The sequence below is a fragment of the Esox lucius genome, chromosome 15 (genome assembly GCF_011004845.1).
Source record: "Esox lucius isolate fEsoLuc1 chromosome 15, fEsoLuc1.pri, whole genome shotgun sequence".
NCBI classification, from domain to species: domain Eukaryota; kingdom Metazoa; phylum Chordata; class Actinopteri; order Esociformes; family Esocidae; genus Esox; species Esox lucius.
Window position 1 is genome coordinate 22,256,559 of NC_047583.1, and position 26,440 is coordinate 22,282,998.

General features: G+C 44.0%; 1 protein-coding gene across 4 annotated transcripts; it reads left to right on the top strand.

The window, feature by feature from the left end:
* Positions 1-435: 435 nt before the first annotated feature.
* syne3 (spectrin repeat containing, nuclear envelope family member 3) lies at positions 436-25,063 on the top strand. Of its 4 annotated transcripts, none has more exons than XM_010878748.4 (19): positions 436-598; positions 2,020-2,177; positions 3,799-3,971; positions 4,368-4,506; positions 5,104-5,274; positions 6,143-6,298; positions 6,813-7,160; positions 9,523-9,659; positions 10,344-10,518; positions 11,390-11,572; positions 11,724-11,867; positions 12,136-12,270; positions 12,447-12,608; positions 14,330-14,502; positions 15,690-16,728; positions 16,939-17,094; positions 18,108-18,284; positions 18,611-18,658; positions 21,975-25,063. In XM_010878748.4, the coding sequence occupies exons 2-19, from the start codon at positions 2,034-2,036 to the stop codon at positions 22,161-22,163; spliced, it is 3,849 nt and encodes a 1,282-aa protein (XP_010877050.2). In that variant the 5' UTR covers positions 436-598; positions 2,020-2,033; the 3' UTR covers positions 22,164-25,063. The 4 variants fall into 4 exon arrangements, with proteins under 4 accessions (XP_010877050.2, XP_010877051.2, XP_010877052.2 ...); XM_010878749.4 differs by having other exon boundaries at positions 21,978-25,063; XM_010878750.4 differs by lacking the exon at positions 18,611-18,658.
* The last annotated feature ends 1,377 nt before the right edge of the window (positions 25,064-26,440 follow it).

Sequence of the window (26,440 nt, forward strand, 5' to 3'; positions counted from 1 at the left end):
ACCTTAATAACCACACCTTCATGGATAACTTAGTCTAGCCCTAATGCATAAACCTAACCCATCATGCACTACATTTAACATAGTCCTAATGCTTATTGGACGTTTCACCCTAAACCTAACCCTTAAGCCAAAAAATCATGTTTTTCCCAGTGGGGACGTCCCCACATAGTAACCTAAATTTTGTATGATAATTTCCTTCTGGAAATATTTTATGTTTTACTAACCTTCTGGAGATTGGACACACATTCGTCCACAACCGGCCCTTCTTCACACACAGATATAACTCCTATTCATTACCATACAAGACACGTGTTCTGTGTATCACTTAAGCGTATGCCTACCAATCCCTACTCAAGTGCGCGCCTTTCAGTTTGAATTTTTTTTTTTTTACGCAGGACGCTCACGCCCCACGATTATCAGTTGCTCTGCGGATTTGCTGCTCTCGTCTGGCTAAATCTGTTCGACCAGCCTATGCTGCTGTAGCAAGCAAGGGCCTCTTGCCTTTACTTCCTGCGGCATGCTATAACTTTACAGTGTATATTAGGACATTTGTGAGCAGATAGGATAGTTGTTACTTTCACCAGATGCACAGGTATCGGTAAGTTGGTTCTTTGTTTCCTATTAATTATTATTTCGTGATTGGGATATTTCTACCGCAGCCTAAATTATAACTATAAGTTATTGCTCATCTTTACAATATAACTATCGGACTACAGTCATTTAACATGTATTAATATAGCCAACATTTCCCTCTATATCCGCTGTAATGTTTTAATTTGAATCAGAATCTAAAAACGTGCTGAGATCGCTTATTAGCGTTTCAGTCGTTAACTATTTCCGTAGAAGTTATTTGGTTACATGCAAATAATAAATTATTGTTATAAAGAATGCAGACAGTTTTTAATTCAGAAGAATAGCCCTAATGCAGTAAGTAAAATCATTGTGTTTAGAATATAATGTATCAATCGTTTCGACGGTTTATTTACATTTAGGAATCGCGAGCTGTCAAACCGCAGATGGCGCGGGGAGGGTTCCGGTAAACTCTTGAAATGCGCTTTTAACTTAATCTTTAAAAATAAATTATGTTGGTTGGTTTAGTTCATCCAATGAAATAACGAACAGACGTTATTAGGTGTATGGGTTTGTCCATGGTTTTGCCAAAACCATGCAGTTGTGCATTCATAGACATGATTGTCTGTAGACAGATGGACTTAGGGAATAGCCTGTTAGTGTGGGTTGTGGTGGGGGAAATGAGTCACTCAGCAAAAAGGCTCATTCTGGTTAGATTTCTTTCAAACCACCCCTTTTTCCTACTCTACCAACTTGTGATCATGACTAGCCTACAAAACAATGCAGTGTATTCTATTAAAGCATTCCAATTTCCTGGAGGGGGACACCCAGTAGAAACATAGATGTCTGTGTTTGGAAGCATCACAAGGGCCTCAGCAAGATTTTCTCCAAAGCCATCATGTCAAAAGTTGCTACCACCTTATTACAGATTGAATGCCACTATCGGGTGGGGTAGTAGATGTTAAAACAACTGCTTTAGTTGTAATTACGGTCTGCTCTGCTGTGTACAAACACTGCACGCCACCCTCATTCCTTCCTGGCAAGATTCCTAAGTGCGGCCTACACTGAACGGAGTATTGCGATTAAACCCAGGGAATTATTTTGTGGTGTTTACTTTAATCAGATTGGTCGATTTGTACGCTATGTGACAAGTCCTAGGTAGTAACGTGTTACTATGTCGGGGGAAACCAGTGGGTCAACGCAGTAGGCCTAGACCTAGTGTTTGTGGTTTGGCTCAAGCGTTTACATCCTGAATACACAGGGGGAGAGCGTTGCTACATGAGAGAAACAACAAATGCAGCCATATCATTTTGAGGCTATGTTGTTCTCCTAGTCGGTCGTACACACAAACACGCAGACGCATTATTCTACTGTTTACCAGAACACCTGCGAGGTGTTCATTTTTCAATCCCAGACTCCACCATGTTTCTCTCCTCTCCTACTTCCTAGTCTGGTGTGTTCAGATGACACAGCAGGAGCAGAAGGAGTTCAAGGAGAGCCTGGAGGCAGCTCTGTCCTGGATGCAGGCCGTCCAGGAGAAGCTCCGGATCAATGACAACACCCAGGGCCCCCGGGCTGCCCTTGAGGCCCGGCTGAGAGAGACAGAGGTGAGACAGAGCCGTAACAGCTGAAGTTTCACCTATTCAGCTAGTCTGTGCTTCTGTCTGACTCGTATTCATTCACTGCAGTGTATCTGTGGTTTTCCATGATAGTGTTCTTTTCTAGAGTACCCTAATACTCAATATGTATTGGGACAGTAAAGTCCGCATGAGGAAAAAGTCCATTTCCGGCTCTGGGTTTAGGTTTAGGGTCAAACTTACATTTCATTTTAGAGTTAGAATTGGGGTTTCTTTAAGGTCCAGGCGTTGTTGGTTAAGTTTAGGGTTAAGGTTAGGCATTACATCTAGGTAAAGTTTAGGCAAACATGTTACTTTCTTGAGGTTTAGATTAGGGTTAGTTTAAGGTTAGGTTTAGGGTTAAGATTTCTATTTTCTGGTCCCCGTGAGGGTAGCTGTATGAACTTGTGTGTGTGTGTGTGTTTCAAACTATAGTTCTGCCAAAATGGCGAGTCAGTGCAAAAAAAAAGTTTTGCCAAATTGCACTAAAATGTGTTATAGCCTCAAACCCAATTAGTGCTATGTTGACACTGACTGAATATATCAAAGTATTCCTTATTGTGTAATGTTTGCTAATTTCATGTATTTACTTGTGAACTGTTCCTCCTATTTACCCATGCTATCATTTGTAAAGTCTTTGAAATATTTGTGAGCAAGCGTGATAAGCAGCAATCAGTTAGACAGCGCTGAAATAGTTGCTGGGATATTGCTACTCTTGAGCTATATCTGTTTCATAAAATGTTTTCTCCATTGACATGCCTTCAAAATGTTACAGGGTTGTTTCAGGGTTGGCTGAACAATTCTGTAGTCAGGTGTGTACTGTGTATAATAATGTTGAGAGGATTCTGTAGTCAGGTGTGTACTGTGTATAATAATGTTCAGAGGATTCTGTAGTCAGGTGTGTACTGTGTATAATAATGTTCAGAGGATTATGTAGTCAGGTGTGTACTGTGTATAATAATGTTCAGAGGATTATGTAGTCAGATGTGTTCTGTGTATAATAATGTTCAGAGGATTATGTAGTCAGGTGTGTACTGTGTATAATAATGTTCAGAGGATTATGTAGTCAGGTGTGTTCTGTGTATAATAATGTTCAGAGGATCCACTGCTGATGGTTGTTTTGCCATGCACTTTTTTTTATATATATATTTATTTATTTATTTTTATTTATTTATTTTTGAAGAGTGGGCAATCCATACTCATGTTTTTTCTTTATTTTGACAAAAGGAAAGCAAACACGTACAGAACCTGTAAGATGAGGCGGGACCTCAAATTAGCCCTTGTCTTTAAGAACATTTAGTCAAGGTGCTGTAGCTGGCCCAAAGTTGATTGTAAATGTTGACAGTAGCAAAAACGGATGTCGGTAGAAGTGAAGGGTTAGTAGGTTTTTGTTGTTGATTGGCTGTTAGTGGATGGGCCGTACATGTAGGGAACCAGTCCACTGTCACCATATTCATCTGTGGTTCCCAAATCACACAATGTTCATAGTGTGCTACTACTGACAATGCAGAGCTCATAGGCCTACAATCAAAATGTTGGGAAAAGGCTGCATTTTGGGACCTCTGTGATGTATTCGTGATCTCATCATTGCTTGTGTGTTATCGCTGGACAGAAAATCCTGGAATCGGAGCATGAGGGCCGTGTGAAGATGGACATGGTGTTGGTGGCTGCAGACGTTTTACTGCAGAACGGAGATGAAGAGACTAGAAACAACACACATGTCAAACTTAAAGACCTCAAAACATTATGGGAGGAGACCTGCACCTACATCATCCACTGCCACAGGCATGTAACCTCTCCCTCCTCCATGACCTTCTGTGACCTATGATCTCTAGCAGTGAAAATAGCAGGTCAGTTATGGAATCTTTCCTAAAAACTGCACTTAAATGAACAGATGCTTCCCTTTTCTTCCAGTAAGTGAGCGTCCTCTGTTTCATTGGTGCATAAGCAACATAATGTATGCATAAGAGAATACATTCCATTTGGTCATTTCTAGATTTAGTCTTTGATTAAAAGCCTTGGATTCTTTTTTTGACATATTTCAGTTCAGTATTTCTAACCATAAGTAAATGTTTCATAATGAAACACTGTTTCAAGAATAGTTTCTAAATAGTTGCTTAATGTATTATTAGCTAAGGTAGTTATTATAAAGTGTGGGCTTCCATGCCTCTCTTTTCCCAGCCGTGTAGAGTGGGTGTGGTTGCACTGGAATGAGTACCTGAAGGCCTTCGAAGAGTTTCAGATGTGGTTGGTCCGCACGCAGCGCAGTCTGGAGCCAGAGGTGGAGTTACAACTTGGGGTGAAGGAGAAACTCTGGCAGGTGAGAGGACACATTTGGGGTGCATTCATTCTGCCAAACGAAACATCCAGTTGGACAATGTTTTTGCCACACAGAAGCAAAGACATTAAAAGTTCATCGCTTTGTTTCTGTTTGGCAAAAACTTTGCAACAAATAGTTTTATTTGGCATAAAGAACACACCACTGGCACTGTGTGTTAACAGTCGTTTAGTGGGGAGGATGTGAAGTCTGCCAACTGTTTGAAGTAACAGTGTGAGTAGAGAGGATAAGGCGTGGTTAAAATGTATCCGTGTACATTCCTTTCTGGTGGCAGGTTAAAAAATAAAATAGCTGTGTAACATTTCAATTGTGCACATTACTTTTCAGTTGGATGCTCACATGGGAATATAAAATCTTTGTAATTCCAATTTAATTTGCCTGTCACGTCCATAGACAGAAACTAATGTACTTCCTGTTTTGAGCCTGGTTGTAAGAAACAGTAAGATAGCTACCTCAAGAAAATATGTGAATGAATGTAACGTGGCTTCCAGGCTGAAATGATCATGTGAATCACAGTAAGGTGTGTGTGTCTTCCGAGTGGAAATTACTTGTGTGTGTGTGTGTGTGTGTGTTTCTCAGGTGGACCATCAATCCGTCTTGTTGAGTGACGTGCAGAGCAAGGCGCAGCTTTTGGAGAGGCTGCTGGACGAGGCTGCCTCACTGCACAACCGCATCCAGGACCCCAGTGTGGACCAGGAAGCACAGGAGAGGATGCAGGAGGAATATAACAGCATAAGGGACAGGGCTGAGGTGTGTGTGTGTGTGTGTGTGTGTGTGTGTGTGTGTGTGCACAATGTCAGTATACAAAGGCTTTTTGATGACTCTTGTTCAACATCTCAATCTTCAATCTATCTTTTCAAACACTCTGCATGACACTCAGGCTAGTATTCCTGTGTGGAGCCACGGTGATGAATGTGGAGACCATAATTACTGTCAGGCTACATAACCGGCATACTGGATTGGTTGAAACCGTGCTGCTTGTACTGAGGGGTTTAATCACTTCCAGACAGGCAGCAGCAACATACAGTTGAGTCCTCCATTCTCAGAGTCTAGTGACTTTAGTGTGAGACAATGCTGTTGATGAATACTCTTCAATTGGCCCCCAAGCTTCTTTTTTTCCTTTCTTTTTCGGTAGTCACATAGCCAAGACAATGCTCCTGTTTCTTTCTGCGTTTCATACAGCTCTTTGAAACATCTGACAGTACAGACCAACAATAGTCTTTTTCACTCCCTCTCTCACTGCCTTTATTATTAAAGGGAATGTTCTTTCAGGACTCCTTGCTTGTTTGAACGTGCTTATGTTGAGGCAGGGCATTTGGTCCGATGGGGGAATATGATAATGATTTATGTTCTTTTGTAGCTTGTTTTTAGATGGGCACATGTGTTTCCTTGGTAGCTTGTTTTTTAGATGGGCACGTGTTCCTCAGAACACTTTCAAAGAAGCTATAATACCATCAGATTGTTCAAAGCTAAGTAGTAAGCTAATATGTACACCATCTTTCATTTTGTTTATCCTTTGTAATGAAATATTCTTTGAATTGTCTTTGAAACTGTAATAAGCTCTGTCTGTAGGTTGATGAAAGAGCTCTCTAATCCCCTTGTATCACATTATAACCAGGAAAGGCTGTCGGTGCTGCAGAAGATAGCTGAAGAACACCAGCTGTATCAGAGCTACGTCTTGAAGTTCCAGTCGTGGCTGTTGTCCAAGACCAAGGAGCTCAGCACCCTGACTGAGGCGGAGGACACAGCTGAGAACAAGTTCAGAGCCCTGCAGGTAAGAGCAGTAACACCCTAGTCACATGACTAGTCAAAGGGACAGTTGAGAGTGCACCCTAGTCACATGACTGTTTAAAGGGATGGGTGAGAGTACACCCTAGTCATTACTGCTTAAAGGGACGGGTGAGAGTACACCCTAGTCATTACTGCTTAAAGGGACGGGTGAGAATACACCCTAGTCATTACCGCTTAAAGGGACGGGTGAGAGTACACCCTAGTCATTACTGCTTAAAGGGACGGGTGAGAATACACCCTAGTCATTACCGCTTAAAGGGACGGGTGAGAATACACCCTAGTCATTACCGCTTAAAGGGACGGGTGAGAATACACCCTAGTCATTACCGCTTAAAGGGACGGGTGAGAATACACCCTAGTGTATTACTGCTTAAAGGGACAGGTGAGAGTAATTTAATAAAGTTTGATTCCTATTTGAAGGACACATACCATGCTGTCATCAACTTGTCCTTTCCTTGTTGTGTGTTACGGATTTGTGCACCTTCTCCCTTCGCCAGGCACTTGACGACAGCGTGGCCAGTGAGGAGCAGACTCTGCTGCACATTAAGGCCATGGCAAAGGCGGTGCAGGCCAATACATCCCCCAGAGGTGCAGAGGTGGTTGTGAAGGAGGTGGAGGAAGTGCATGCGTCCTGGCAGAGGCTCCGCCAGGACCTGTCTGACACCGGGGAGGGGCTGAAGAGCAGCCTGGACTCCCAGAACCAGTACCAGAGCCGCTGTAGTCGCCTTGGGGAAGACATCGGGCAGCTCCGGGCCCTGCTGCACAGCCTGAACGAAGACCTGGAGATGGCCAGGGAGGGGGAGCGGATCGAGGAGCAGATGGTGGGACAGTGGAGGACGTACACGGTAGGAGATATACCACTTCTTGTTCTCGTTTTCAGTCACTTTCTCTCTCACTCTCTCACCCTCTCTCCAATCCTCTGACTTACTTTTCAAACCTTCACTATCTCTTCTTTTAACTTTCTTCCAATCTCCTGGCAGTTCTGCCGCATTCTTTCCTCAACCCTGAGGTTTACAGCTTTAGGTAGTATCTACTACAGGTGTCTGACAGCCTGGGAGGTTGCTGTAACTATCACCTTTCAACAATGCCCTCTGGCTGAATGCCTGGGAGAGGTGTGGTGGACTGGAGATGATGAGATAATAGTTGTGGGCGGGTATCCTTCCAGTCAAACCGCTGTCCGCAGGTGTGGTGTTGAATATTCCCATCTATTAGACAGACGCAGTGGCTGTGTTTGTAGTGTAAAATGCGGATGATTTGACTTAATTTAGACCTCAGACTTGTAGACGATGGGGAGATCAGGCTATGGACGATTACTGAGCTCAGTCTGAGGAAGAAAAGCTGCCAGACGACTCAGATAATTAGTAACAGAGTATGACTGAATCATTTCTGGCCAAATGCACTTAACCAATTACTGCATCAGAGGCTTGTTTGCCTGCTGCTTTCATTCCACTGAAGTGAATTTCACCCCTGTCAAGGATGTTTTTGTTGTTCAAGATTGTAATAGAGGTTGAAAACAACTTGACGTAAAATTAATTATGTCAAGATGGAAAATAAAAAAATGTAAGGCAGAAAGAAAATATGGTTTAATAGTTTAACTCTGTCACTAAAAAGAGTACCAGGTTAGTGTGTACGCCAGTATGGTTGTTGCTGTTGGCAGTTTGTGTGTGGAGTAGAAACTACAGTGGGGAGAACAAGTATTTGATACACTGCCGATTTTGCAGGTTTTCATATTAAAAAAGCATATAAACAAATCATCCCATTGTATGATTTTTAAATCATTAATTAGCATTTTATTGCATGATATAAGTATTTGATCACCTACCAACCAGTAAGAATTCCGGCTCTCACAGACCTGTTAGTTTTTCTTTAAGAAGCCCTCCTGTTCTCCACTCATTACCTGTATAAACTGCACCTGTTTGAACTTGTTACCTGTATAAAAGACACCTGTCCACACACTCAATCAAACAGATTCCAACCTCTCCACAATGGCCAAGACCAGAGAGCTGTGTAAGGACATCAGGGATACAATTGTAGACCTGCACAAGGCTGGGATGGACTACAGGACAATAGGCAAGCAGCTTGGTGAGAAGGCAACAACTGTTGGCGCAATTATTAGAAAATGGAAGAAGTTCAAGATGACGGTCAATCTTCCTTGGCCTGGGGCTCCATGCAAGATCTCACCTCGTGGGGCATCAATGATCATGAGGAAAGTGAGGGATCAGCCCAGAACTACACGGCAGGACCTGGTCAATGACCTGAAGAGTCTCAAAGAGAACCATTAGTAACACACTACGCCGTCATGGATTAAAATCCTGCAGCGCACGCAAGGTCCCCCTGCTCAAGCCAGCGCATGTCCAGGCCCGTCTGAAGTTTGCCAATGACCATCTGGATGATCCAGAGGAGGAATGGGAGAAGGTCATGTAGTCTGATGGTCTAAACTCCACTCGCCGTGTTTGGAGGAAGAAGGATGAGTACAACCCCAAGAACACCATCCCAACCGTGAAGCATGGAGGTGGAAACATCATTCTTTGGGGATGCTTTTCTGCAAAGGCTACAGGACGACTGCACCGTATTGAGGGGGGGATGGGGCCATGTATCGCGAGATCTTGGCCAACAACCTTCTTCCCTCAGTAAGAGCATTGAAGATGGGTCGTGGCTGTCTTCCAGCATGACAACGACCCGAAACACACAGCCAGGGCAACTAAGGAGTGGCTCCGTAAGAAGCATCTCAAGGTCCTGGAGTGGCCTAGCCAGTCTCCAGACCTGAATCCAATAGAAAATATTTGGAGGGAGCTGAAAGTCTGTATTTCCCAGCGACAGCCCCGAAACCTGAAGGATCTGGAGAAGGTGTGAATGGAGGAGTGGGCCAAAATCCCTGCTGCAGTGTGTGCAAACCTGGTCAAGAACTACAGGAAATGTACCTTTGTCTGTAATTACAAAAAAAGGTTTCTGTTCCAAATATTAAGTTCTGCTTTTCTGATGTATCAAATACTTATGTCATGCAATAAAATGCAAATTTTAAAATGTGATTTTCTGGATTTTTGTTTTAGATTCCGTCACTCACAGTTGAAGAGTACTTATGATAAAAATGTCTTTGTAAGTGGGAAAACCTGCAAAATCGGCCGTGTATCAAATACTTGTTCTCCCCACTCTATGTGGTTCCTTGGGTGGCCTCTGATTTATTTGTTGTTTTATTCCCACTCCCAGAATGTCCGGGATACTCTCTTGGCTGAAGAACCCCAGGTGGAGAACCTGAAGTCCCAGCTTAAAGAACTCTTCCGCTTTTCCCAAGATTCTCGGCATCTGTCTGACGATGTCCTGGCTGTCGTGAAGGAGTACCAGAGGTGAATAATGCAAAAGAAGGGAATAAGAGAGCCATTTAAGATGTCATCATTCCCTGTACTCTAAAGATGCTGTTTACAGTTCAAAATAAATTGGGTGAGAGAGGTGGAAGTTAATTCCACCTCAGGTGGTCACTGTTGGAAAATTGATGCAGCAGAGGTCAGGCATAAAAAAAACAATTTTCAAGGACAAAGACATCTGCCAAATTGCTGTCAGGTTGAACTGTGACAATGAAGTGGACTATTTACAGACTATTGGATTCACCTTCAGAGGGATGGTTTAGCGGAATTGGCAAAAACCAACTGATGTGTTTTTTTCTCCTGTAGGGTAGGTAATAACTTCATGCTCTAACTTGTTGTAACTCATGTAACCGTTACAACCGTAACCCCTCTGTAAACACCAGACATGAGCCAATCAGCTGAAGAACAGAGCATACCACTTACTCTCACTTTGTAGTGAAAGGATGTCTCGACTAATCATTCCTTTAAACATACAGTCAATATTTGTCTTAATGTCATCCTGTATGAGCTCTATCTTTCATCCGACATTGTGACAAAGAACCTTCCCACTGTTTTTAATGTTTCTACAGTCTACCGGTGTTAAAAGGAATACTGTATGAGAGGATTATGTGTCATAATGGTGATTTTTACGTTTCAGCTTATCTTCTGCCCTCTGTCTGTCGGCAGCGTGAAGTGTTGCGCTACAAAGCTGTGTGGCGAGTCTGAGATGGGGCTGAGACAGGTGCTTCAGGACCCACTGCACGGCTTCTCCCAGTGGAGCCAGAAGGTCTCTCAGGTCCTGGAGGCTTCGGCAGATGTGTCCGAGTTCTCGCACATCGCCATGCTGGTGCAGAACATCGAGGTAGACACACCGCAAGTAGAAATAATAATGGGAACGCTAATTGATAAGCCGAATGCAGCGCTTTTACAGACGCTTGAAGCATTTGACAATGTACAGACTAAGCAGCTGTTAACCCAGGGTTGTACAACCTCTTGAAGCCCAACACATCTTCAGGTTTCAGTGTGGCCTTCAGGGCCTGACTGGAGACCGATGCTGTAATAATAGATGAGAGAAAACCAGATAATCTACAGTGTTCACACTACCTTAATTAGGTCAGCTATTGAAATCTAATCAGCCCTTCATACAGAACTGGAACCGGACCGAAATTAGCTTAGGCCGTGGTCCAATATTCCCTTTATAGTGCACTACTTTTGAGCAGGACACATAGAGCTCAAGTTAAAAGTAGTGCACAGTATGGAATAGGGTGCCAGTTTTGGGCACATTAGCCCTCACCATCAGAAAATGGAATCTCTTCTCCACTGTGGACAGTAGAAAATGACTTTCTCCTATATAAACTCCCCTCCAGACATGGGAGTAATGGAAGCTCAGGCTGAGGGAGTTAAATCAATCCCAACACTAGGAGAAAGAGATCAGAGGTTCATGCTTGCTTTACGTTGACAAAGAGGAATGTGCTCTCTACCTGTTAGATCCCCAGAGGCATATATTTCTACTGCTACACATACCTTTTCATCCGGTCGTGGGTTTTTGTTCTCCTCCTTATTTCTCTTTCCTCCTTCACTCTCCGCTGACCTCCTCCTATTAACTTCCCTCTCTCCTCTTTCTGGCCTCATGCCTTGCCCGTGTTTTTCTTTCATTTCTTTCCCTCGATGCCTTTCTGACATAATGCCCTCCTGTCTGCGACCTGTCTGCCCCACCCGTGCTCCGCTCACAGAGGCTGCTGAGGCACAGTCAGCAGCTGCAGGAGAGGTTGAGTCAGATGCAGGTCAAGAGAGACCTGCTGGGTTCCGTGTTTGGCCCCGACAGAGCCCAGAGTCTGCTGACAGAGCTCAGCACCGCCGTGAGGAACAGGGAGTTACTGCACAACCAGCTTTTGCAGAGGAAGGGAAGACTGGAGGTGAGTGCGTGTGCGTGTGCGTGTGCGTGTGCGTGTGCGTGTGTGTGTGTGTGTGTGTGCGCGTGTGTGTCATAGGGCTCCTGTAAGACTTTATTAGGGAATGGGGTGCCGTTCGTTACGCTACAACTTTTCTGATTCATCCTGTCCTTAGGGCTTAATTTCACAGACGAAGCACTTTGACGATACCTACGACTCAATCAGGAACAAGTTGACCGTTCTGAGGGAAAGACTGATGTCAGCAGACAGCCTCCAACCAGATATCCTGGCCAAGAAGAGCCAGTCAGACCAACTACTGGTGGGCCACTACCTCAAATCCTCTCCCCTCGATTCCTCTTTCCTTGCCTTCCTTCTTTCAAAGAATTGGATAAATGCCATAATGGAGGGACCCTGGGAACTCTCTTAATGGCAAGGAGATGGGACGCAAGGAAACCGAGAGTCCCAGTGCGTCTCAAACCGTGACACTGGTTTTCTTCAGCTTGCTCCATGGGGCAGTGGGATAAGTGTGTTGAAATGTTTCTTAAACTGTTCACAAGACAGGAGCTTCTGCTTCGGTCCTCTTTCAGGTGATCAAGAAGGACCTGGAGGACTGTGATGCCCAGATTACTGCTCTGGAGACTCTGGTCTCAAATAGCCCCACTAACAAGACCCAGTGGCAAATGCTTCACGGGGACTGGAGAGTCCTTTACAAGGCGGTCAGGGTAAGGCAGTGGAAAGCTTCGACCATACAGCTGAAATTGATATCTTTCCAATTATCAATGCATTTCTGACTATTGCTGTCATGTTTTGTTCATATTTGAGCTTTGCATCACATTACTGTGTGATCACTTGTCAGTGTTATCTTTCACGTTGACGCGTGTGCCTGCACATGTCTCAGGTGAAGCTGAATGAGAGTGAGCAGAGCATTGCGGAGCACGAGAGTTTTCATGACAGCCTGCTGAATGTCCAGCAGTGGCTGATGGTCATGAAGCAGAAGTTGGAGTCCTACCGCAGCCTGGCTGGGGAGTGGAGCGTAGACAACAGACAGCATGAGGCAGAGGTACTTACTGACCACACACACAGCATCTGTCTGTAATCCCTGTGGCACCCTGGTGATAAAGGATTCAGAGAGGATACAAGAATAAAGTTAATCCCATTTATTTACGTGTGTGCGTTCGAACTTTAACGGTGAATTCAGACCAACATTACTAGGGTCTGGACTAGGATCTAATGCCTCTCCTGGAAATAAACGGCCTTCCTTTACTGTTACTGAGAAGGGTGGAGAGAGCGCTCAATCAAAAGCCAAAAAAGCAAGGTCATTGTAGAAAGAAATGTGCTTGCTCATATTTCCCCACTCAGTATTTTGTTATGGCAAAGCTAAAACAAATCTGGTCAGCCTATGGCTTCCTTCAGATTGACCACAAGCAGGGAATGAGTTAGTTCTTATAGGTCGTAGGGGAGACGATTAGGAGAAACTCTGTTCAGCTGGTAAGGCTAATGAAGGTGGATCCTCAAGAGAGATTATGCTCAGTGTCGCCACCTAGTGTTAGAACACAGGCTATGCAACATGGTTATTCAGTCCTCGGGGCTCGTTTATCAAGCATACCTATGTTCAAATCTGTGCATGTAGATTTCTACACAGAGAGGATTTGTCAATATAAATGTTTGCTTGTGAATGTTCAGAAATGTGTGCGCACGGTGGTGGAACAAGAAAACCTTGACTGTTTAATATGGAAAATATTATTCTGAAATGTGTGAATTACATTTTCAGAAAAATAACTGTTTTTCCATTGCACATTTCATGCAACATTTCTTAATGTTCTTCGGTTTTTCAACAAGATTTGTTAATTTGTAAAAATAAAAATGTATATAAAGTAGTTTTTTGTAAAACCGTTGTTGATTTATTATAAGAAAATGGGAAATGGAATGGGATGCTGATTCCCTAATTTACCACACGCTACACACTGAAGAGAGACCGGTGGGATCAAACCGAATTAGTGGATAGTGCATATATCATCTTGACGTTTTTTATATATTTTCTTCAGAGGCAAAAAAAGGTAATAAATGCATTTCTGGTGGTCAAGTGCCATCCCCACTCGGTTTTGTTGAAATGGGCCCGTTTTAATAGCACCTGGTCTGTCTGGCACATTATGACCAACATAAATGGCATATTTCATATACCTAAGACACTGAGCTGGTCCTATCCTCCCTTTTGCAAGCAACAATGGAGTGAACCAAATAAATAACCTCCTATATCTGTCAGAAAAAAAGTCTTAGATTTTTGGTTTGGGTTGTTAAGCTTCTTGCTTTGACATTGTATGTTCCACAGGCTTAAAATGATGATTTTGACTATACATGGTTTATTAGGGGTGTTTTTGAAATGCAAATAGACAGGTTTTTACCAAAGTGCATATTACTTTTTAATAAAACACACGTTTGCTACGCGTGCAGCCATTCTAAATTCTGTTCAAGTACACATTTTGGATAGTTTCTACTCAATATTTATAAGTGAGGTTCATGTTGAGCTTAATTCAACTGCAGTAGATCTAATTTGATGTCAATCAATTTTTTATTTAGAATTGTTGCAAGACAAGTTTTGAGACATAGCTGAGCAAAACTGGGGACGAACAGAAACGGGGGTCACTGGGCTATCGAAAGGGCGAGACCTTTCATACCATACTATAGTCTTTCTCCAGGTTAACACTTCTAGAGACTCCAGGTAGCGCAGAAACTATGCTAAGGGAAATAAACTGATGCTGTGCTCTGCTGTCCCCCCTGTAGAGGGCGCTGGGTGAGTTCCCAGAGAAGGAGCTTCAGCTGCACCAGACAGAAGTGCAGGGCCAGCGGGTGCTGGAGAGGACCTCTGAGGAGGGACGTGTGCACATCCTCAGGGACATGAAGCACCTGAGAGAGTCCTGGATGGCCCTGCATGACCTCAGCCTCAACCTCTTCAGGTACACTCTCCAGAGGGTCGGATGGAGAATTCACTGAATTACATATGGCTCTGTTCACAATCAGAATCGCCTTTATTCCCTAGGTATGTTTACACACAGCCCAGAATTGTGCTTGGTGTAATGGCACTGGAGGAAGATATTGGGGCAGAACAGAAATGCTACATCAAGTTATAAACCATGGATGGGCGTATGAGAGAGCAGAATATTAGTTGTGCTTGTCTGAGTTGGGGACGGGCATATGATATTCTGTAGCGCATTCTGCGGTGGAAGAAGTACTCACTTTTCATTCAGTTCCAAAATATAAGAAACTTACAAGTAAACCACAAGCACTGTCCGCTGCGATGAGGCTGCCTTGCTGAGATCAATCAGTCGCCTTCCTGGTGTTTAGTGTTTATTTAACTGTTATATAATAGGACAATGTATATAAGCTATACTGCATAACATGCATTTGTGTGCATTGCAGAAACTACTAGGTTGTAACAAATGGTCTTACTGATGTGGAGGTGTCTGTATATTCATTTGAATGGGTTTGAATCAATAAAAATACCTTGAGCGTTTGCTCCAAACTGTAAATGGGGGAAGGACAACTCTTAGCTAATCACACACCCTTCTGGTATGTCATACATTTAAAGACGCTGCCGGTCGCGTAATTTGGTGTGTCTGAATGCGGAGGGCTCCACTCTCCAACGGGTCGATCACAAGCTTCTGTCAGCTCACAGCCCATTTATTCGTTTCACAGTAAGCAATTCTGTACCAGTATGACACTGCAAGCTACAGCATACTGAATGAAATCCATCCTGGTTTAACGCTTATTGGCTTAAAAATGCCAAATTGTTTTCCTGTGTTTGTGCGTTTGATTGCTCATTGCACACAAGGAAATCCGTCCGTTCTGTATGCGTTATTTGTATTGAATGAGCCTATGGAATCTGGCACTAGTGGACCATACGTCTCTATAGGACCACAGTCTACGCTACTTTATCTGCTTTATACTGTAATGGCTTGCATTTAGGTTCTCCTTGATCTTCGTTCGGTTTGTGCGTATCTCCAAAAACCTTGCAAACTGTATCTGTCAACATAAAAGTATGAAAATATTACATGTGCTGTTGCATGCATATGGAATCGTCCAATTCCACACCGATCTTAAAGAGATTCGGTAAGATGTTGACCATCTGTTATTCCTTTCCCAGACTGCTGAATTCCCACACCTCCTCCGAGGATCCTGACTCAGACATCCAGCAGGAGAGAGGCCTCGCTGCGGTGCGGCCAGGCCCAGCCCGGGAGCTCTTTCCTGGGGAAGGAGGAGATGTAATCAGGGAAACAGGCTGCAGCAGCAGGAGGCAGGTTTCTCCAGGCTGGGCCTCACAGGGCTCTGGGTCCGGGAAAGAGCGAGAAAAGGGGGCGGAGGCGAAGATGGAGCAAAGCCAAGGGGATGCTTCCGGTACGTTGAGGGCGTGGGTGGAGGGAGAGTCCCAGGGCGGCGTGGAGGATATGGATCTGTCCGATCATGAAGGACTGGGCACCGATCCGCATCTGGGTGGACAGCTGAGTCCGGTGACGTTCAGCCAAGGAGGCAGTCAAGGACGAGGCGGCGAGGTCAGGGGGGAAAGTAAAGCCCGGGTGCAGGAAGAGGGGGAGACAAGCCATAAGCACTGCCTCCGTGTCGATGAGGTGGACTCCTCCGTCGCTTGGAGGGGAGGGTACGGTGAGGGTCAGGAGGGAGAGGGGGAGAACGGAGAGAGAACCACAGGGGTGAAATCAGGCCTTTCAACAGGCAGAAGCCCACAGGGCAGGAGGGTAGACCTGGGGGAGTCTGGGTCTAGCAGTAGCTGGGGGCCGGGGAGCTCTGGTGTTACTGCGAGCGGAGCTATAGGGAGATCTGGACCCAGGAGCAGCCGGGTGGAGGTGGTGGGGGAGTCTGGTTCCAGCAGCAGTGGCCGGACGGAGGAGTGGGTTGATGAGCAGAGGTCCAGAGAGGCGGCTGTTGTTGTGGGGATGGGGTCAGGGCAGGGACTGGGGTCAGGGCTAGGGCTGGGTAGTAGAGGCAGCTACGGATTGGGTGAAATTGGAGAGCGTGGGGGAGTGGGAGGAGGACAGTTGCGACACCGGGGCTCCTTCACACCAACCAAAGTGAGCCGGGAGGATTCAGTCGTGGAGGTGCTGTCATCCCAACAAGACCCTGCTAACAAAACCTCTGGATGGCTACAGGGATCAAATCAACACGCCACGGTACAGTTAGTCTCCACTGAGTGTGTTAACTACAAGTACACTAGTCCATTCCAGTTAATAAAGGGAGGATCTCTTAAAATAGGCCCAGTAGAATTTAACTGTGCTCCCAGCAACCCATTTGACTGTGGCTACCCACCGAAATATCAAGGAAATGTGCTTATGAGTTACCGATTCCTTTGATGATGATGATGTTGTTGTCGGCTCCTTCAGGGAGGTTCAGGAGTAGCCCTGAGTGCAGCCCACCACAAGGGCAAGAGGGAGTTTGAGGCCTGGCTACAGAAGGAGAACGATACTCTCTCAAGGATTCTTAACACCAAAGGGCCGCTAAGCACCAAAGAACTCAAGATCAGGCAGAACACACTCAAGGTTGGTGCCGATGATTCCTCTCAGAAGTAGAAGTAATTCTGTTTGGTTTTTTCCTTTCACCCATTTCTTTTTATAGTCACATAAAAAAAATGACAGCTTCTTGAGCTAATTATGATGTGCAATATATATCCAGCGGGAGGGGGGGGCTCCAATGAGTTGGGTCTGGGGGAGTCTAGGTAGAGTGCGTTTGATGAAAACTAGGCTTAATGGTTTGAGACTACTTCAAAACAAGTTATGTTCTTAAAATGTTAATTGGCATGCTTTATAAAAGCATCCTTAAGGTGTGCGTTTCATCAAACATTCCGTTTTCTGAGGTACCGAACCAAGCCCTCCGATGGCAGAAACAGACCTGACAGCGAGGCCTTGTCATAATATGGCACATTCCTCATAGTCACTACTGACAACCGTACAGTCACATCTCAACCACAAGCTCCCTGACAGCCAGGCATGCTGTGACCTAAATCGCACCATATTCTCTATATAGTGCACTGCTGTCAATATAAGGCTCTGGTAGAACACCAACATGTATTGTGTAGTGAATAGGTTGCCGATTGGAAGTCTCGCCGGCCATTTTAGTGGTTGGATTGTGTCTGTCAGGATGGAGGAGACAGTAGTTACTGATTCAAAGCAGAAGAGTGATTTGAAGATGCTTGTTTGTTTTAGGGATATACTGTGTGTGGATGTCTCTTTGTTTAGAGGGTGTAGTGGGGATGTACTGCTGGGATAAAGGAGTAAGGGTTTATTCTTCAGGGTTTTCTGCTGCCTGTATTCTTCTGAGGGAAGATCCAAGCTGACAGTGTGCATTGACACATTGCTTATTGTTCTCAGTGGATGCCTATCCTCCAGCCATTTTCACGAGTCCCGTCTTTTGTCATCTTTCCTTCCTTCTGTTGTTTACTCCCCGTTCCTTTCTCGCTATCTCCTCCTCCTCGCGGTCTCCTACTTCTTTCTTTCTGTTTTTCTGTCTTTATTCATTTTTGCTTTTCTATCTCCCACCTTTGTCACTGCTGCAGACTTTGAGGTCCAATGTGGGCTGGGGTCAGGAGCAGTTCCTGACGCTACTGTTGTCTGGGTCTGCGGCCGGGGCTGGCTCTGAGGACGTGGGCCTGGAGGAGATCCGTTATCGCTGGATGCTCTACAAGTCCAAGCTGAAGGACGTGGGAGACCTCAAGGCTCTGTTGAATGTTAAGGTGAGATATAAATATACTGTATTGACCTGCGTGTCCCAAATGGTACCCAATTTCCTTGATCATGTAATATTGTATTTGTGGGCTCGCCACTTAAGTATAGAGGGTATAAAAATTAAGTAGGACTGTTAACTGCAAGGGCCCCTCTAAGTGTCTCTTAAATAACAAAAAATGAAAAATGTAAAATGAAAGACCAGCAGAGGGCAGCAAAGGGTATCCCATGTTTAAGTAGTGATTCATTGGTCTACCACAAGATGGCAGTATGTAATTATTTTAGGTGGTGACTGCACTAAAGAACAAAAGTCTTGTTTTCTCTGTTTTTCATTCAGAGGGCTGCTTGTGCTGCTGTACAGGAGGAACACACTGAGACAGTTAAGGTACAGTGTACCAAGCTCATGTGCTTCTCGTGATGAAACTTTCTTTTAAAATTCTGTGTAGTTCAGACTTTGTTGTGTGTCTGCTGAGGCCTATGCATAAATCGCTACAGCATTTATCCTTTTGGTCTAATTAATAACGAAAATATGTTGGGACTGGGACTGCTCCAGACAGTTTAAAAGCAACAAAAGTTCCCATTGAGTGGAGTCTTTCCTGGGTATCCTACATATACACACAGCTCTAGGTCCACTTGTCTGACCACCCGGGACTGGGAGCAAGTCAAGCATGTCATCTCCAACAAACCCAAGTTCATTTAGAGGCCCAGTGAGGTGGAGAGGAGATTATAAAATGACATGCTCTCTCAATCCTGCCCTCATCTAAAAATCTAGGAGACCTTTTCATCGCCTCAGATTCCTCTCCAAATGTTTCTCCTCTCTCTGTCTGTCTGTGGGGTGAAGAGGGGACCCTTATTGGGCCCCTTTCATCCTCTGAATAACTGCAGTGTTAGGGGCCCCTAAATTGAAGAGGATTTAAAATAGTTTTTGGTGTAGGTAGATCTTGCCTCAGCCATTGTCCAGAGATTAGTTTGAGGTCAACTAGCCTGGAGCCCTTTGGGTTTTACACCTTGTCCCAGTCACCATCTGTTAATGGCTAATTAGGTGGACAGCCAGCTCCCATGCTCATCTGCACTTCCTGGAAGTTATCTTTTGGCAGTCACAATGATCTATGATCAGTTTACAGTTCTCACCTCAGCTATTTGAAGAGGAAATATAGGAGAGATTTTTTTTGTCAGTGAGCAACTTCATTTACTCTCTGTTTTTCTCTGTCACTCTTGTTCTCTCACTTGCCATTTCCAGAGAGCTGTGAACGCAGCAGGTGCCTGGCAGTCTAAAAATAAGCAGTGTAGCTTGCTGAGTTTTCCCCGGAGGTCGTTGATTTGAAACAAACTACAACAGACACAGATGAAAGAAAAACCAGCGGTGTCACCCAAAGCCATGTCTAAAGTCCATTCCAAGTACCTTAATGACAAACATTCCCGCAATGTCGACAACTGTTATAATTAGGTTGTTAATGTGTAGAGGTGCATGTCAGTGGAATTCTCAATCCACACATTCCTAGAAGAGTAGAAATAGCTCCTTTGCCTCACACACACCAACCTTTGTCCCACTTACACAAAGACACACCAGAGGTAAAGAGAGCTAGGTGTCTGTTCCTCTCTGGCTTTAACCTGAACTATAAACATACCTGAGGATTGTTTACATGCTCACACCCCTTGGGCTACATCATTCCTATCTGCTTGAAAAGGTCTCCTAGATCTTTAGAAAGCCCATTAACTAAAGCATTGTGGACTGATCTGTTTATGTGCCGTTTCAGTAATTGAACCGCCAGGTTTATTCACAACGACTTGCATACATTACATAACATTACTGCAAACATTTAGTACTTATTGTACTTTCCCCATTTGTTTGGTTCCAGGATGAGGAAGGGGTGTGTTTGGGATGTGATGTGAAGACCAATGTCTTTATACACAAAATACTGTTGCACACAACACGCCGTGGCCAGCAGCAACCTTCATCATATTCCCATTAAAACAACAGTCTGAGCCATTTAGACTTTGACCACAGGCCTATCTATCACACTGTCAGGCTGGGCTGCTTGATGAGCTTAGCGCCTGCAGAAGATGATTGATCAATGTATTAAAAAGGGCTTAGTGTCTGTCTTTAATTAATTGCTATCGGGACTGTTTAGTTTGAGTACCTGGAATGGAGATGATGTCTGTTTGGATGCGGGGGTGGGAAGAGGACAGTTTCTGGACCGTTCAGAGGCCCCGTTACGAACCCTGTGGCTCTAGCAGTCTACTAGGGTGGATGGTACCGAGACCCGTAACATAAAACTCATGCAAATTAGTGTAGCGTAAATGAACAGTGAGAACAAACGACACAGACAACCAAAGCTACCGTCAAACATAAAACGTTTATTATAAACACACGGTAAAGGGGTTAGGGAAAACGGCTGAGCTGGACCCAAGAAATGAAACAGTATAGTCCAAACACCCCTAAATTGAACTTGCCTGCCTCAAGAACCGCTTAGCTGACTACTAACAATACAAAAATACACTGGGTGGTCCGCTCAGTTCTGACTAGTGTTTTTAGACAAAGTTTTCCTTAGGGTTGTGTATGCCCCAGGGACAAACAAAACACACAGGTTGAACAGGGACTAAACAGCAAACAATGACTGAACCAAATGACTGGGTTTTTAAACCAGGGATGTGTAATGCGATTGGGTAATGGAAAAAGGAACAGGTGGTGCAATTACGACTGGTGTCCACTGATTGGTCCACCTCAGCAGTCAGGCGATGCACTCATGACTGCCAGGTGGGAAACACCAACAAGCACAATCCGGAACATAAGGAACACCTGGGGAAACGGCAGGAGGGGAAAACCACAAACGCACATACAGGGTACCTGCATGCGTAACAGGCCCTCTCTCGCTCTCTTAAGAAAGGTGGTGGAGGAGGTTGATGGAGCAGGTCTTGTTGAGTGATTGAATATGTAGCGGGCACAGAGTGGGCGAGGAACCTCTGAAGCGCTCACTCTGCTGTGTTTGTGCGTGAGAGAGAGAACTGTTAGCCTTTTCTGGGTGTTTACTTTGTTACCTATAACTGCCTCTACTGTATAACTACTGTTGAACTGACTCCGTTTAAAACTCCCTTTTAAAGTAACAATCCAGACGTCAGTGAATATATGTTGTTGAGTTTAATTCAGTGGCGCTGTTTGTTTTCAGAAAGTCTTCAGATACTCCATTTAAGCTGCCTCTTTGCCTTAATTATGAACCAGTCAAGTGTGCCTTTATTATCCGTCCAGTATAAGCAGCTCTTATATTAGTGCATCCCAGAATGTACCTCCCTATTGAGAGGCAGATGGTAGTCTGGTACATTGGATTAACTTTCTTGTATCACTCAAAGCTGGTGGGGGCGGGGGAGTAAAATTCACATGTACCCTTGTTTATTGATGTCGCTATCAGCTGGGCTTGTTTTGGATGTGGTTCTCGTTCCCATGCAAGGCTCATTGTTCATCCTCTGTCTCTGGTTATTGTCTCCTGTTCTTGGTGAGGATGAATTCAAACCGGGTGTATTTCAGTCAAAAAGGAAGAGAGTGGAATTTCATGGGTTCCATTACATTATTTTATACCTCTGTTAATGTTTGTCAAAAGGTCACTATAAATGTGGCTGTATTTCCTTTGCTAAATTATAGGCTTAGGAAATTAGGTTTGGTGTTGTTTGTGTGCGTTAACATCTCCATATCATCTCCATGGCAGCAGAAGACTCCAGGCCTCCTGTACCGTGTTTGTCGGGTGGCCCTTCCCCTCTGGTTACTGCTGTTGGCCCTCCTCCTCTTCGCCTTCCTCTTGCCCTGGATGGACGAAGGCTCCAGCTGCTCTCTGTCCAACAACTTTGCCCGCTCCTTTAACATCATGCTGCGCTACGACGGACCTCCACCCACATAGGGAGTTCCCCCTCCTCCGTCCGCAGCACCAGCCTCTACCCAGAGACCGCACGGAGACCTGGGAATAGATGGTCCATGTTTCTTCAGCCATCATCCATTCAGTGTGTGTGAGTGTGTTTCTTTGCTGTGTGTTGCAGTGTGTGGGCGGGTTGCCTTGGCTCTTTCCACCTGTTCCTCTTGATTCAAGCTGTTCTCCACTCTGCACCCTACACAGTCAAGGCATTTCAGAGCATCTATCTCTCACTTTCTGACACACACACACACACACAAACATACAGACAGCACATCACTCCCATCAATCTGCAGAGCACTCCACTCCTATTTGGTCACTCTACCATAGCAATGGCTACCAAACACAGTGGACAGGATCCAGATTTGGATATTTATTTTTAATAATTGGACCTGCACCAAGACAACCTTTCATGGTTTACCCATTTAAACATCTTGGCAACATGAGAAATGGGTATTTAGCAAAGATGTGGATGCTTTCAAACTGCTTTGAAGCTATACAAGTAATGATTGCGATGTGTTTTAAGGCTTTATTTTTTTACCTGTACATAGTGGTTTAGGGTTGGATTTTTTTAAGTACTGTGGTTCATGACAGCCTGGCACTGACCTCCGTGATCATGAGTTAGGCACGTTCTAGCCCTCCATACGCGCCCCAAAAACAAAATGTTCTGTCTTGTGTTGACTCATCTGTTTTCTTTGACGGATGCGACCAACATGTTTAAGTGAAGACTGTTATTAAGGTAGGGGTTGTAGTATGTAGCACGGCTACAAGCTGTTCTTATATAGGGCAAACCCCTGACATGATCGCTTGTTGCTTTTATTTGTTTGTTTGTTATTGTTCTAATTGCATTGGTATTTGATTTCATACCTGTGGTATATAGTGTCTAATAGACTGGGTGGTTTGACACCAGAATGCTGATTAGGTGATAGCCGTGGTATATGACACTCTACCACAGGTATGACCTCGCATCCAGTTTATAAGAGCAACAAGGCATCCCGGAGGATTGTAATATATTAGCTATATACCACACCCTCTGGTGCCTTGTTGCTTATAAACCGAATGCTTAGAATCCTGAATGCTGATTGGGTGATAAGTGGTATAGGAGACTGTATGACATCAAACCACATTTTACTGCTATAATTGTGTTTGTAAACAGTTTAGAGGCGCAATTAGGCATCTCTGGGATCTCTGACGTATTCCCAATGTTCTATATGGTTATTTGTCTTTGATAACAATCATGCAGAAAATCATCAATTTCTCATACTGTACCTTTTCACAGTACACATTCATTATGTTTGTAATGTACTGTAAGCAAACAATGCGCCTTTCTTTTCTGAAGATGCTCTGCTATATTTCAAACTGCCATAATAACCCCTCGGTACAATTTAACTGTCCTATGAAAACAGCAATTGGAATCAGACTTCTAGCTTGGGAGTGGCACGTGATGTTTTATTTGACCACGTGATGTGTTATTTGAGAGCTCTAGATGCTAACTTTACATTTGTTTTATATGGGATGTTCTGCAGGGTCCAGAATATGGAAATGGCTCCTGTTATGGGAGAATATTTTGAGCAGACTCTTAAAATGACTCAATGTCCCACTCAACTTTCTCTCTCTCTCTCCCTCCTTTCTCACTCCCTCTCTGGCGTCCCCTTATCTTTTCTCATTCACTTTTCTCCTGCTCCCCTCCCTTTGCTTTTTTGATTTACAGACCGAAGAGTTGCTAGGGAACGAGGCCAAATCACATAAATCTATTAGTGTCCTATCGCATAGCACACGGCATTGTTATGCCTGAAAAAGGAGGTTTTTTTTAAAAATTAGATTCTAGTTTTTGTTGGGAATGAGGGAGTATGTGTTAGTTGGAGTTCTGTCCTATGCTAGAAAGTTGTATGGCGGTCCGTGTATCTGTTCCCTGTCTGGGGACGTTTCAGAGGGCTGTCTTTGTCTGTCGTCATTTAAGGTCACATGTCTGAGAGATGTCAGTCATAAGGAACGTGTGTACAAAGCAGTATTCAAGGCTTGCATACTGTTACTGTTAGCTGGTCTTAAACTGTATATTTATACCTGTGTACTTCGGACTAGAACCAAGATATGCAATGCCCTTCAGACCTCACACATTTATTCAACATATCTAGCTCTTAACGTAACTGCAAAGCAAAAATACGTAGCACAAAAACTCACAATGCTTGTTTACCATAGAATAAGATGATATAAGATGCTGCATCCTTTTGTGTACCAATTGTTACAGTTGTCCTGGCTGGCACTTCTGCTTTTTGTACAATCTACATCAGTTATATGCGTATGCAACCAAATACAATCAATGCAAGTTCAGTGCTTAGCCAAGAATCCTTGTATGTAGCCAGTATTGGAGAGAGGAAGTGGAAGAGGATGAATATCATGGATTATTATAGCATTCCCTAGAGGTATGTATGGGTACAATGGTTGCAAAAGTCAGATTAAGAAGGAAAAAAAACAATTATGGAAATTCTTTTCTACTTGATCCAGTTTCCAGGATAACTTCACTATAGCTGGGAAACCTGGATATTTGGGAAACCACTTATTTTTTTATTTTTTTTTAACCCTCATTAGTTTCCAAAGTGTGTTGAAAGGAATTTACCAAGTGCTCTGCTTAATCCATCAGTGTAGTTACCATAGACATGAGGGTATATTGGAGGCATGTTATGCAAATTAGTTTCTGCTTTACAGAAAAGAAGTAAATGCACATGCAAGCTGGAATGAAGATTTAAAGCTTTTGTAAAACAGTAAAATATGATGCTTTATTATACTACTATATTATTAAATGCCTAAAATGTATCACCAGAGCTTGTATTTAACCAATATTTTTGTATTGTACTCAAACTGGCAATAAATATGCAATGTGTATAGTCAAACTTGTTTCTGAGTCTTGTATGGTGTCTGTGGCACAATGCGAGGAACATTCAGCGTGTTTTCTGGTTTTCCTGAACTGCTGGTTGGAGGATTCTGAATGTTCTACTTATTCACTGTTGATTCTGGTATTTCCCAACCAGGACTTTGGGGAAAAAACAGAAATGTTGTTGAATGCATTGAAAGTTCCAGCAATTACGTTAACCCTACACTAGGTATAGTTTGGATTCACTCATTATTATCAATTACTCCCTGGTTCAACATGAGGGGAATGCCAAATGCATCCTAACCCTGAAATAGTGTACTACTGTGTTATTAGCAGGGCTCCAGTGAACCGTAGGGCACTCCCTAGGGAATGCCATGCCATTTGGGAGGTACAGGTTTAAAGTATAACATGATTTTAGTTTATCTAGAACCAGGATAGTCAATAATTGAAAGGCTCTTAGCAGGTCTTGTTAGGTCAAGATAATCCTCTACATGGCAAAAGATGAAAGGCAGCCAGCGAACATATCATTTCACCAGTTGTCAGTTCTGTTAGCTGGAGGGCTAAAATTGAGGGGACACTATTTTGGAATGAAATATAGCTAATATAGCCACCTGGGTGGTGGTACTGTATGTTTTCCTGTGTTGAATAGTGGGGGTAAGTACTCCAGTGGGTTTGACAGGCTGGGCCACACTGAACACCCTATATCTGACACACCGCTCCTGCATCACCGTGAAACAGCACGGTTTGCCTTCTCAGATTTCTGTCGCTCCATTTTTCATTCTCGTATATCCCTTCATTGCAGCAGATGTTGCTAATGTTGAACGATGTCAGACTCCGTTCTCCTATTGCAGCATCAATTGGTTAAATCTGAGCTAGCCATTTATGCACAAACACAGGACACACACTATTAAAATGAGGACACCAAAATTCGAAACCTTAACCCTTAACTTTTGCCGTAAATTTAAAACACAAGCCAAACTATAGCTTTTTTATTCTAATGGTAGGCAAACAAATGTCCCAATAGCTCGTCTTCTGCTCACTCAAGCCCAGTTTTGGGACATTTATGAGCATGTTTTTATAGTTCACATTCAGAATAAAAGCTCCTGGCAGACAAATAACAGTTAAGGCTGGGAGCATCACAAGCGCAGACTTGGGTCGCCGTGTGCGTGCGTGCATGCGTGTGCGCATGCAGGCATACATATATATATGTTTGTGGGCATGTGGACTGTGTCTTACCTGGAATAGGCAGTTAGTAACTGGCACACTTTGCGGGAGCCCTTATTTGACCTAATTCATTCACACAGAACCCCCTGACGGGGAAGCTGGACTGTCTTCCGACCTCTTTCCTCTCCATATGTACAGTACATCACACTCACTGAATGTGGAAATAAATGTT